The sequence below is a fragment of the Muscardinus avellanarius genome (genome assembly GCF_963383645.1).
Source record: "Muscardinus avellanarius genome assembly, chromosome: 15".
NCBI classification, from domain to species: Eukaryota; Metazoa; Chordata; class Mammalia; order Rodentia; family Gliridae; genus Muscardinus; species Muscardinus avellanarius.
Window position 1 is genome coordinate 21,799,122 of NC_137801.1, and position 13,680 is coordinate 21,812,801.

The 13,680-nt window shown below is 47.5% G+C and overlaps 1 protein-coding gene across 1 annotated transcript in view; it reads left to right on the top strand.

Moving 5' to 3' along the window:
• Window positions 1-7,272: 7,272 nt before the first annotated feature.
• Window positions 7,273-13,680, top strand: part of SPATA31H1 (SPATA31 subfamily H member 1) — a gene marked incomplete at both ends in the record, with an annotated part of 32,513 nt that continues 26,105 nt past the window's right edge. The window contains 1 exon segment of the mRNA XM_080711342.1: window positions 7,273-7,416. Coding sequence (XP_080567468.1) covers window positions 7,273-7,416 — 144 coding nt within the window.

Consider the following 13,680-nt stretch of genomic DNA (forward strand, 5'->3'; position numbering starts at 1 on the left):
TTCTGTCTCAGCCTCCCAAGTACTGGGATTATAAGCGTGCGTTACCATGTGTGGCTCTATTATTTTTATTTTGAAAGAGGCTATTCTAGGTTGATGAGTGTCTCACTACTTGCTGAAGTTGTCCTCGAACTTGCAATCTTCCTGTCTCAGCCTCCTAAGAACTGGGATTAAGGGTGTGTGTCACCACACCTGGCTGAGTTAAAAAAAATTTATATATATATATATATATATATATATATATATATATATATATATATTTTGGTGGTACTGGGGATGGAACCCAGGGGCCTTCTACCTTCGGGCTACACTCCCAGACCTATTTTATATTTTTATTTGGAAACAGGGTCTCTTAAACCAGCGCGGCTGGCTTCGAACCTGCACAATCATCCTGTCTCAGCCTCCCAAGCGCGGAGATTACAAGCGTGCGCCACCACGCCCGGCTACAAATTGCATTTAAAAAATCTATGCCAGGGGTTGAATGCCTGTAATCCCTGTACTTGGGAGGCTGAGACAGGAGGACCCCAGGTTCTAGTCAAGCTTTGACAATTTAGCAAGACACTCAGCAACCTAGTGAGACCCTGTTTCAAAAACAAATAATAAAAAGTGCTAGGGGTATAGCTCTGAGATAGAACAACCTTGGGGTCAGTCTCAAGTACATAAATAAATAAATAAATAAATAAATAAAGTAAGTAAGAACAGCGGGGGGGCATAGCTTGGATTCACTCTGGGGGGGAGAAAGAGAGGGAGAGGAAGAGGGAAAGGAAGAGGGAGAGAGAGAGGGAGAGGGAGAGGGAGAGAGGGAGAGGGAGAGGGAGAGGGAGAGGGAGAGGGAGAGGGAGAGGGAAAGATCCACTAAAAATAGGACTGGCAAACTTTTTTTAAATATTTATTTATTTATTTATTTATTTATTATTTATTTATTTATTTATTTATTTATTTATTTATTTTGCGGGCGAACCGCGATTCTCCAGTCTCAGCCTCCCAAATGCTGGGATTACAAGCGTGCGCCACCACGCCCGGCTTATATTTATTATTTTTATTTTATTTTAATTTTTTTTTTTGTGGTACTCAGGATGGAACCCAGGGGCATTCTACCTACAAGCTACATCCCGGCCCTATTTTTTGGTTCTTTATTTTGAAACAGGGTCTCACTGAATTGCAAAGGGCCTCAAAGTAGCTGAGGCTGCCGGAGAACCGCCATCCTCCTATCTCAGCCACCCGAAAACTGGGATTACAAGCCTGTGCCACCGCACTCAGCTGGCACACTTTTCCTGTGAAGGAATAGATAGTAAGTAGTTTTGGTCTTTACTGGCCTGAGAGTCCCTGTTGTAGCTATTCAGCTGTAATGCTGTATTATGAAAGCAGCTAGAGACAACATGTAAAGAGTAGAGCTGTAAAAGCCGGGCGTGCATGTAATCCCAGCATTCGGGAGGCTGAGACAGGAGGATCACGGTTTGCGGATAGCCTCAGCTGCATTAGTGAGGCCCTTTGCAACTCAGTGAGACCCTGTTTCAAAATAAAAAACAAATAAAAAATAAAATATAAATAAATAAATAAAAATAAATAAAAATAAATAAATAAATAAATAATAGGGCTGGAGATATAGCTCGGAGGAAGAATACCCTGGGTTCCATCCCCAGTACCAACAAAAACAAACAAATAAACAAATAAACAAACAAATAAATAAATAAATAATGGTTACCAGCATTTGAATAATAGAGGCCTCTATGGAGGTAAACTTGTACCTCCCAAAGGCCCTACTGCTTTGCTTTGTTTCTTCTCTTTTGGCCACAGGAGATTGAACTCAGAGACATTTTTACCTCTGAGCTCCACTCCCAGAACTTTTTATTTCATTTTATTTTGTAGTACTGGGGATTGAGCCAAGGACATTCTACCTCTGAAATATACCCCCCCATCCCTAATTTATCTTTTATTTTGAAACAGGGCCCCACTAACTTGTAGAGGGCGTCACTAAATTGCTGAACTGGCCTTGAACCTGTGATCAGCCTCCCAAGTACTGGGATTCCAAGTGTATGACATCATGCCTGGCTCTATTTTATTTTTTGTTTTGAAACAGGGTCTCATTAGTTTCATGAGAGGCTCACTAAGTTGCTCTCAGGCTGTCCTCAAACCTGAGATCCTCCTGTCTTAGCCTCTCAAGTGCTGGGATTACAGTTTTGCTATTGTGACCAGCTAACAATCTTTTTTTTGTGTGTGTGTGGGTCCAGGGATGAAACCCAGGGGCATTCAACCTCCGAGCTACACCCCCTGCCCTATTTTGTATTCTTTATTTTGAAACAGGGTCTCACTAAGCTGCAGAGGGCCTCACTAAGTAGCTGAGGCTGTCCGTGAACTGCGATCCCCCTGTCTCAGCCTCCCGAATGCTGGGATTACAAGCATGTGCCACCATTCCCGGCTCCAGCTAACAATCTTAGTCTACATAATTATAATCCTTGTATTAACTGCCTAATATTTCATAGCATGGATATACCATATTTATTTCACCATTTCCATTTTTGTGATATTGGGGGTTGAACCTAGAGACATTCTACCTCTGAGCTATACCTCCAGCCTTTTTTATTTTTAAAATTATATTATTTAACTTACTATTATTATTTTGTGTGGTAGTGTGTGTGTGTGTGTGTGTGTGTGTGTGTGTTGATGGGGATTGCTTTTTGTGTGGTGTGGAAGTATGCCCAAACCACACCCTCAGCCCTATTTTATTTAGAAATAGAGTGTAAATTGCTGAGGCTGGCCTTCACCTGTGCTCCTCGTGCCTCACCTTTCCTGTACTGGAATTACAGACATGCATCACCATGCTCATCTAACCACTTCCTTTTTTATGGGCTTCCCAAGAATATTATTTGTGCTGCCTTCATAGACTGAAAATTCTATGTGATGAGATATAACCATATTTGTCTTCTAAGACAGGGTCGGCTATCCAGTAACTTATTGGATTGATTTTGTTCCAGATTAATGTTTCTATAAGAAAAAAGAACGTTTTAATCAGCTCTATTGATCTTTGTTATAGCATAAATCGATTCTTTGTCAATTTTGTTTGCAGTGGATTAACTCTTGAGAAGCTGGTCAACTCTGTGTGCAATGACAGAATAAATGGTCTGGACATGGAAATAAGACTGAGCTAGAGTGATCTTAAAGTCATTTAATCTCCCTCTTCTCCCTCTGTGACATTTCTTCTCTGTCTTAGTGCAAGAGCAGCCAGCAGATGTATCAAGCCAAGCACTTAGGAAACCTTGTACTCAAAGTCTGAGTATCTGCTAAAATTATTCTAGCTTTCTTATATTTACTTGACCTTATATTCTCCCCCCCCCCCTTTTTTGGTGATACTGGAGATTGAACCCGGAGGTATTCTACCTCCAAGCTATACCTCCAGCCCTATTTTATTTTTTATCTGTAAACACGGTCTCGCTAAGTTTCTGAGATTGGCTTTGGACCTGCGATCCTCCTGTCTCTGTTTCCCAAGAACTGGGATTATAAGCATGTACCACCATGTCTGGCTTTGACCTTACATTCTAATTTGTGGTTTGGAACATATGGCCCAATATCTGGGCCTCTAGGTGGTGACTGGTGTTAAGTTGGGTCCTGCACTCATGTGACTTTGTGTCACATGACCTCTGCAGGGCAAGGGAGGGGCTGAAACCCCCGTGAAAATTGGGCGTTCCCACGAGTAAAACCCCCATCTCGCGAGATGCATGCCTTTAAAAGGAGAGCCCGCGTCCTCTAGCTTCGGACAGGCGCGCGGGCCCCACAGTGCCTCGCCCTGATCCCTGGGAGAGCCGTGCCATTAAAACTTTACATGCCATGTGTACCGGACCTCTCTCGTGTTTTTCACACTCTGCCGTACTCACTTATTTTTATTTTACTCGCATTTAATTTTTTATTTTACTTATCATTTGGTGCCGAACCGGGAGAACTCTTGGGTCCCTCCCCATTTTTTCTTTTTTTTTTCTTTTTTTTCCTTTTTTCTCTTTTTATTTTTAATCTCTTTTTGAGCCCCGGACTCTCCGACCCGCCAGCAGCTCGACTGTGAGGTCCCACACCAGCGCTCCGCTTGCAGGCGTTGCTCCCGCCACTGCCGCCGCTGCTGCCCCGTGCCTGCCCGGACCGTAAGCCATCTTTTCAGCCCCGCGCTCTCCGGGAGAGCCGGCGGCCTTCTTCCCGCCCCGGGCTCTGCTGAGAGCTCGCGGCCATCTTTCCAGCCACGAGCTCTGCTGAGAGCTCACGGCCATCTTTTCGGCCCCAAGCTCTGCTGAGAGCCGGTGGCCATCTTTCCAGCCCCGAGCTCTGCTGAGAGCTCGCGGCCATCTTTTCAGCCCCGCGCTCTGCTGAGAGCCCGCAGCCATCTTTTCGGCCCCGTGCTCTGCTGAGAGCCGGTGGCCATCTTTTCCCGCCCATGTGCTCTCTTCCGGAGTGCCGGCGGCCATCTTCCGCGGCCACCACCGCCGGGGCGTGCAGGCTCCACCGGCCGCCAGGCTGCTAGTTCCACCCGCCCGGAGCCAGGCTCCTTGGGTGATGCTGGCACCTGTTCTACTTGCTGACCTCCTGCACGGGCCAGGACCTCTGCCTGCTGCTTGGACCTCCTAAAACCGCCGTTCCCGCCTGCCCACGCCGCCCGCCGCTGGAATGGGACCGCGCCGCCCGCGGACTGCGCCACACCACGCGCCTATGTCTTCTCCGCGCCTGGCGTTGCTTAGACCCGCCTGCTGGGGCCGCCTGCCTCCTCCATCTAGGTGGCCGCCACTCTGCTAAACAGCCCCCAGCCCGCCAAGTCCAGCCCGCGCTCCAGCTGGTTCCTCCACTCGGACTCGCGCCCTGGCGCCCTTCACCCTGTGCCTGCCCACCCCTGCTGCCTGGGCCTGGCCATTCCGGAGTCGGCGGCCATCTTTCCGGCCCGAGCCAGGCAGCTTGGCACTTGCTCTGCCTGCCAACTGCCTGCGCGGGCCAGGACCTCTGCCTGCCGCTTGGACCTCCTAAAGCACCGTTCCAGCTTGGTTCTCCGGTCACCGCCGGGACCTCTGGCCGGTTTGCCCCACCCGCCCCGAGCCAGGCTCACTGGCGGTGCTCCTCGGGGCCCAGCCTCAGCGTCTGGCGCGTGCCTGGAAGCCATTTTGTCTCCACGCCGCCTGCCCGGCAAGCCATGCCGCCTGCGCACCCCCACTGATCCCACCTGCGCCAGCCGCCAGTGCCGTCCACACCAGCCACAGGCATCCACGCGCCCCAGCTCCACCGTGCCCCCAGCAGCTTCTCAGCGCTTCTGTCACAGCCAGCGCTGGCTGGCAACACTTCACTCCGGTAAACTGCCTCCTTCCCTTGGTTAGCGGGTTCCGGACTTGGGTCTTCCGGTCCACTGGGACCCAAAAATCCAAGCGCTTGGTGACCCATTGTCCCCCGGTCCACTGGGACCACCCTGTGGATGACCAGGTCATCCTCCGGTTTTGAGAAGGAATGAAGACGTTCTTCCCTATCTCTTAACCTCTGTTTCCGAACGATTGAGCAGGGAAATCGGGGACGCCCATTTCCTGTTCTTCGTTTCCGCCCGCGAACCAATTATGGGGAGTCGAACCTTTATACTAGCAGATGCCCTGAGAGCCTGTCAATAGGTTGCGGTGGCCCAGGAATAGTTAGGAACTTTTATAAGCGGTCTGGTATCCCTCCAAATGCTCTCCCCCATCAGCTTCCATTTATTTTCCCGCCAGCTGCCATTTTGTGATGGCGCATAGTCGCTGCCTGGTGATGTCACAGTCGCCATCTTGGCCCGCGCCAGACTGCAATTTTGCTGGGCGGCCCACGTGGGCGCGCCCTAGGTGCTGTGGGAAACGCCGGGGCTGGGGTGACACCCTCTGCCCGTGGGGAGTCTGCGTTGCCATTCTTGCCGGACACCAGCCCCGGGACGCGCTCTTTGTGAGTATAGGTCCGTCACAGCTGAAAGAACCTTAACATAGCCTCTAAGTTTTAATTCCAGAGAGAAACAGGCGGAAATGGAGCATACACTCCGACTTTGCCAAAAAGCAGATCCCTGGTAGCTGCCCTTCGGCTGGCGGTGGCGGCTCAGCCCCCTGGAGCGCCACCTAGGTGTGGAGGACTGCAACAACAACTACCTCCAGGAGCCTGCCTCAAGTGGGGCAAAGCCACGCCTACCAATCAGACTGTGCCCGGCGTGTGGCCAGGAGGGCCACTGGAACAGTGCCCTTGGAAAAGGGTGAGCCCCAGGTGCCTCAACACAGGGGGAGCACCTTTCCAGACCAGGCCCCGCCGCTGGCCCTACTCAGCCTGGCTGAAGACTGATGGCTCCTGGATCCCTCAACCTCCATCCTCTTTGCCAGCTCAGGGTAGCTCTCCAGGTACTGAGTAAGCCAGTCTCCTTTTTGGTCGCCTGCTCAATCTCATGATTTGTTTTTTTCTTTAATAGCCCTTGCCTGTTCAAGCCTCCTCAAGCGCACATCACTAAGCTGTCCAGGGTAACCTCCAATTCGCACTGCAGCTATGCACCCACCTGCACCCCCTTCTGGGGGACTGGACTCCCGACTCCTCCCGGCCTGGGGCCCCTGACGACGCCCCTTGACAGCAGGAAGAAGCTAGAGGGTCCAATCGTCATCCATTATCCCTACCATCAAAAGGCCGGAATGTTAAGTTGGGTCCTGCACTCATGTGACTTTGTGTCACATGACCTCTGCAGGGCAAGGGAGGGGCTGAAACCCCCGCGAAAATTGGGCGTTCCCACGAGTAAAACCCCCATCTCGCGAGATGCATGCCTTTAAAAGGAGAGCCCGCGTCCTCTAGCTTCGGACAGGCGCGAGGGCCCCACGGTGCCTCGCCCTGATCCCCGGGAGAGCCGTGCCATTAAAACTTTACATGCCACGTGTACCGGACCTCTCTCGTGTTTTTCACACTCCGCCGTACGCACATTATTTTTATTTTACTCGCATTTAATTTTTTATTTTACTTATCAACTGGCTCCAGAGAAAAACACTGAGAGGACAGAACACTGGGAAGGCCTGCTCCTTTGAAACTTTCTTCCTCTCTACATAAGGACAAGTTGTCCAGCCCCATCCCAGAAGAGTCCTAAGTGAGCTCTTCCCTGACCTGTGACCATCACAGCAGAGCCGTGGGCAGCTGCAGGAAGGGCCCAGACGGTGTGGAGCGTGCACATTGGTCAGCTCCGCTCAGCTTTACCTTGGACTGCCCATTGTGATGTCATATGGAATCACAGCCTTCAGGCAGAAAACTTTGAGAAGGGCATGGGGTTGAGTAATGGCGCTAATTTGGGGGCTGGCTATCCCACTGCCATCACATCTCAGCCTTCTAGTATTATTTGGTTGTCTGGTTTGTGGGGTCGGAGCGCTGTTTTCTAGGTACAGGGGTTGGAAGCAGGTGGCAGCCAAGACAGACTTAGAGGTAAGTGACGTAACTCTCTCTTGAAACTCACTGCTCATTGACGCTGAAGCCATAGAAACGACTTACTATGGGTCACGGGAGGGACTAGATAAAGAGGAGAGGGGCGTCGAGACAGTGCTCCTGGATGTCTTCCCATAGATTACTATAAACCCTTTCCCCTTCATTTCATTTCAAGCTTGAGCACCTGTTATAGATGGCACTAGACATTGAGGGAAACTTTGTAGGAGCTTGAGCCAAGTGTGTGTTGGGGGGGAGTAGGGGACATCCAGACAGACAAATATACAACTTCAAGGAGAGAGAACATGATAAATTAAGAGAGGCCGGGTGTGGTGGTGTGGTGGTGTACGCCTATAATCCCAGTACTTGGGAGGCTGAGACAGGAGGACTGCACGTTCAAGGACAGCCTCAGGAAAAAAGTGAGACTCCCAGCAACTTAGCAAAAGCCTGTTTCAATAAATAAAAAAATTAAAGGGGCCAAAGGGGTAGCTTGAAGGTAGAATGCCCCTGGGTTCAATCCCACTGCTACAAAAGAAAAAAAAAAGCGATCACTTTGGCAGTAATACACTAAAATCGGATCAATACAGGGAATATCAGCATGGCCCTTGTGCAGGATGACACAAAAATTCGTGAGGTGTTGTGTTCCATATTAAAAAAGAAAAGAAGCAGGGCGTGGTGGCGCATACTTGCTTTTATTTATTTATTTATTTTTGGTACTGGGAATGGAACCCAGGGGCATTCTACGTCCCAGCGCCACCTCCAGCCCTAATTTTTTTTGTCTGTGTGTGGTACTGGGGTGGAACCCAGGTGCTTTCTGCCTCTGGGCTATGCTGCCATGCTGGGGTCCAGCCTTAGCAAGAGTCGAGGTTTGTGTGTTGGTGAGAGTGAAGGGTCCAAGAATTGCCCACCAACCCAAATATCGAAGGACTCACAAGAGATGTAAGAATGCAAGCGAGGTTTATTGTCCCGGCTAGCCAGGGGTCAGACCAAGACACTATGGCTGAGGTTCGACCCCTCCCCACTCCACGCTCTGAATTTTATAACCCTAGGAGGGAGTGGTTACACATGAGGGAGTGGTTACACACGTCAGAGCCCGCCAACCTTAGAATACAACCAGTCAGATACAAGGACAAACAAGTCCAACCAATAATTTTAAAACATGCATCCACACACGTCAGAGCCTGCTCTGCCTTTCCCACCCACCTTGGCTGGGCCAGGCTTATCTCTGCACTGAAGAACAGATTATCTCTGCACTGGAGAGCAGATTAGCCTGGCCTTGTTTGCTGATCTAGCTCAGAGATATGGGGATGGGGTCCCATTTACAAAGACCTTGGCCGGCAAGCTGGAGATTAGAGGCTTTGACCTTGTGGGTCCCCTACCCTTGTTCTTGGATGGATCTTGATTTTATTTCCAATCCTACCCTACTTCTATCTTAACTATATTTTAATACCTTATTTCTAATCCTAATATGGGAGAAGACTTCTCTAGTTAACTTCTCATATAGGGGAGGAAAGCACTTCTTCCAGCCTGCTTTCCAGCACCCCTACAAGAGGAGAGCTGAGGTCGAATGAGAGAAGATCTGTCACACGAGACCAGATTTAAACTTCTCCGCTTTATTCAGGATTTGTTATAATTTATATATATTTTGGCAGAAAGCAAAGGCATAGCCATGTGAGTAGGAACTCCAAGGACAGGAAAAGGTTTTTTTTTATAGACTTCAGGGTAGGGTGTCAGACATTTAAATAATCATAGAAAGTATGTTTTGTCTTATTTTGTAAGGCTGACTTGAACTTAATTTTACACATTGGCCCAAACTAAGGTCAATTTGAACTTAATCTTTGGCCCAAACTTTATCCTTGGGAAAAAAATCTTTGTTGTCTGAGTCTTTCACAAGCCGCTATCTATCCATTTTAGTTATAATGCTTATATATAAAAATTTAATTATACTTTTGAAGAAGGAAATGCTAAACATACATCATGGGGGATCTACGCCTTGGTGGATCTTTTGATCGAGCTTTCTCAAGATCTGCATGAGGTGCTGTAGCACTCCCAGACCTATTTTATACTTTATTTGGAAACAGGGTCTCACAAAGTTGCAGAGAGCCTCTCTAAGTAGTTGAGGCTGGCTTTGATCCTGTGCGATCCTCCTGTCTCAACCTCCCAAGCATGGGGATTACAAGCGTGCGCCACCACACCCGGGTATTTTTTTTTTAATTCTGTTTTTTGGTGGTACTGGGGTTCCTGGAAACCCTTCTACCTTCAGGCTGCACTCCCAGACCTATTTTTATACTTTTTTTTATTTGGAAACAGGGTCTCTTAAACCAGAGCGGCTGGCTTCGAACCTGCCCGATCCTCCTGTCTCCATCTCCCAAGCGCGGGGATTACAAGCATGTGCCACCACGCCCGGCATTAATTCTTTATTTTGAAACAGGGTCTCACTGAGTTGCAAATGGCCTCACTAAGTATCTGAGGTTGGTTTTGAATCTGCGCAATCCTCCTGTCTCAGCCTCCCGAATGCTGGGATTACAAGTGTGCAAAGCCAGGGGTGGTGGTGGACGCTTGTAATCCCAGCATTCGGGAGGCTGAGACAGGAGGATTGCGCAGATTCAAAACCAACCTCAGCTACTTAGTGAGGGCCTTTGCAACTCAGTGAGACCCTGTTTCAAAATAAAGAATAAAAAATAGGTTTGGGGATGTAGCTCCGAGGTAGAATGTCCCTGGGTTCCATCCTCAGTATCACAAAGAAAAAAAGAAAAAGAAAAGCAGTTGGGCATGGTGGCACATACTTGTAATCTCAGTATTTGGGAGGCCGAGATAGGAAGATCACACAGGTTCAAAGCCAGCCTCAGCTATTTAGTGAGGCTCTCAGCAACTTAGTGAGATCCTGTTTCCAAATAGAGTATAAAATAGGTCTGGGAGTATAGAAAGCCTCTGGGTTTCACCCCCAGTAACACAAATAAAAGAAGAAAGGAAAGGAAAAAGAGTTCAGCTATGTATGAATATTGCTGAAGACAGTATTTTTGAAGTAGGCCGATCCACCAAATGCCTCTGGGAGAGCTCAGGTTTGAGTCGTGCTTCAGAGGAAGGGGAGGATTATGAAGGTGGATGGTGTAGATGGAGGTGGGTGGTGGAAACCTTTCCAAAAAGAGGGACTAGATTGGGGGAAAGTGTGGGAAGGACGAGAGTGATGGACGTGTTTTAAGAGAGGCGAGGAGACTAGTCTGGATGGTGTGTGGAAGCGCAGAGTTTAGGGAGATAAAAAAAAAAAAGAGTTGAAAGTCCTCAGAGGTCACACTGTAGATGGCTTTGAATGCCAGGCGGAACAGGACTCTGCGTGCAATTGAAAGACATCAAAAGCTAGACAAAAACGTGCACTTTGGAGCAGAGCCTCTCCCAACTTTAACACGCATACGAATCACCTGGGGCGGGAGGCTCTTGTTAAAGCGGGTTCTGATTGAGTAGCTCTGGAGAAGGGGTTGGAATTTTGCATTTCTGGGTGCTGCTGCTACTGTTGCACAGAGGACCATACTTTGAGGGCAAGGCTTTAAGTAATTTCAGTAAATGTATACGCTAGTTCTTTGGCATAGCAAAGCTATGTTAATAGGAGGGAGGAAATAAAATAATCCGAGCAGTAGGGTGGAAAAGAGGACGTGGATTTATTTCCCAAAAACTTATCGCCCACCCCCACTACCATATGCACATTTCTAGGCATGATGGATACAGCTGTTAATGGAAGAGACAAAAACCTCAGCTCTCAGGGTTATGTAAGGGGAGGAGAGGCCGGGCATGTTGGTGTATGCTTGCAATCCTAGTACTTGGGAGGCTGAGACAGGATTGCAGGTCTGAGGCTGGCCTTGGCAACTTAGTGAGACCCTGTTTCCAAATAAAAGATAAAATAGAGCCAAGTGTGGGTGGTGCACACTTACAATCTCAATACTTGGGAGGCTGAGGCAGGAGGATTGCAGGTTCTAGGACAGCCTTGCAAGTAGTGAAACTCATTAACAGAGCGAGACCCTATTTCAAAATAAAAATCAAAAACAGGTCTGGGGGGTATAGCTCAGATGTAGAATGCCCCTCAGTTTAACCCCCAGTACCAAAAAAGGGGGGAGAGGGGAAAGTAGGGTGCAGGTTTAGATGTGGAAAGTGAGGCAGAAGAAAAAGAGACCAAGTCTATCTTTCCTGATGCAAAGAGTTAATTATAAACACTACAGTCATTTCCTACAAGGACTACATTCATTTACTATATTGCCCAGCACATAGTAAGCGCTTCATGTGTTGTGAGTAAATGACTTCTCAATTTTATTTATTTTGTGTGTGAGTTTTTTTTTTTTTTTCCCAGTACTGGGGATGGAACCCAGGGGCTTCCTAACCCTGGGCTTTACTCCCAGACCTATTTTATATTTTATTTGGAAACAGGGTCTAACAAAGTTGCTGAGAGCCTAAGTAGCTGAGGCTGGCTTTGAACCTGTACGATCCTCCTGTCTCAGCCTCCCAAGCGCTGGGATTACAAGTGTGCGTCACCACGCCTGGCTCTTATTTTGAAACAGAGCCAAGCTCTTTTTTTTTTTAATGTTTGTTTTGAAATAGGGTCTCCGTAGGTTGCTGAGAGTCTCACTAAATTGTTGAGGCTGGTCTTGAACCTGTGATTCTCCTTGACTCAGCCTCTCGAGTACTAAAATTACAGGTGTGCACCACCATGCCTGGTTGCATTGTAGTTTTATGTGAATTTACATTTGGACTAATAATTCTGAGCAACTTTTTATGTTTATTGGTCAATTGGAAATTTTCTTTTGTGAAATGCCTCTTCAAATCTTTTGTGCATTTTTAGCGATCAGGTTTTATCAGTCTTTTACATACTGATTTGTAAGATTCTTTAGATTTGTAGGATGTATGAACATGGGTCCTCTGCCAGGTATAGGTATTAAAAATAATCAGCTGGGTGTGGTGGTACACGCCTATAATCCTTGTACTTGGGAGGCTGAGACAAGAGGATCACAGATTTGAGGCCAACACCAGCAACTTCGTGAGCCTCTCAGGTGTTTAGTGAGACTGCTTCGAAATAAAAAATATTTTTTAAAAAAGGTCTAGGGGCCGGGCGTGGTGGCGCACACTTGTAATCCCCGCGCTTGGGAGGCTGAGACAGGAGGATCGCACAGGTTCGAAGCCAGCCTCAGCTGTTTAGTGAGGCTCTCAGCAACTTAGGGAGACCCTGTTTCCAAATAAAATAGAAAAAAGGTCTGGGAATATAGCCCGGAGGTAGAAAGCCTCTGGGTTCCACCCCCAGTACCACCAAAAATAAATAAATAAATAATAAATAAAAAGTAAAAAAGGTCTAGGGTGTAGTTCTTAGATAGAATATCCCTGGGTTCAATTTATTTATTTAATTTTTTTTGGTGGTACTGGGGTTCCTGGAAGCCCTCCTTCCTCCGGGCTACACTCCCAGACCTATTTTATATTTTTGAAACAGGGTCTCTTACGCCAGCGCGGCTGGCTTCGAACCTGCGCGATCCTCCTGTCTCCGCCTCCCAAGCGCGGGGATTACAAGCGTGCGCCACCACGCCCGGCTTCAATTTATTTTTGGTATCAAAAATAAATAAATAAATTCTCCCACTCTGTGGCTTACCTTTTCCTTTGCAATGGTGTCTAAAGAGCAGAAGTTTTTAATTTGAATGAAATCCAACTTATAAAATTTGTGCTTTTAAGGTCAGTCCCCCTTTACTCCTCACTCCTAATATCAGATATCTTTGACTACCTTCAGGCCATGAATATAGTCTTCTATGTTTCTTCCAGAATCTTTATGTTTCTTTTTCTTTCTCTTCTATGTTTCTCTTCTGTGTTTCTTCCAGAATCTTTATATTTCTTTTTCTTTCACTTTTAGACCTACATCCATCTCAAATAACTTTTCGCGTATGGTGGAAATTAGGGGTCACATAGATATCTACTTCCTCTAGTAGGGTAGAGATGAGGGTCAGATGAGCGAGGCACTTACCTCAGACACAAAATTTAAGGGATATTGACAGACTTAGTTATCAAGATAATATTTAATTCAGCCTGGTGTGGTGGCACATGCCTGTAATCCCAGCACTTGGGAGGCTGAGACAGAAGGATGGCAGGTTCAAGGCTAGTCTCAGCAACTTAGTAGAGACCCTGAGCAACATAACAAGACTGTTTCAGAAGAAAAAAATAAAAAATAAAATAGGGCTTGGGGTGTATCTTGGAGGTAGAATGCCTCTGGATTCAACCTCCCATACCAAAAAAAAAAAAATA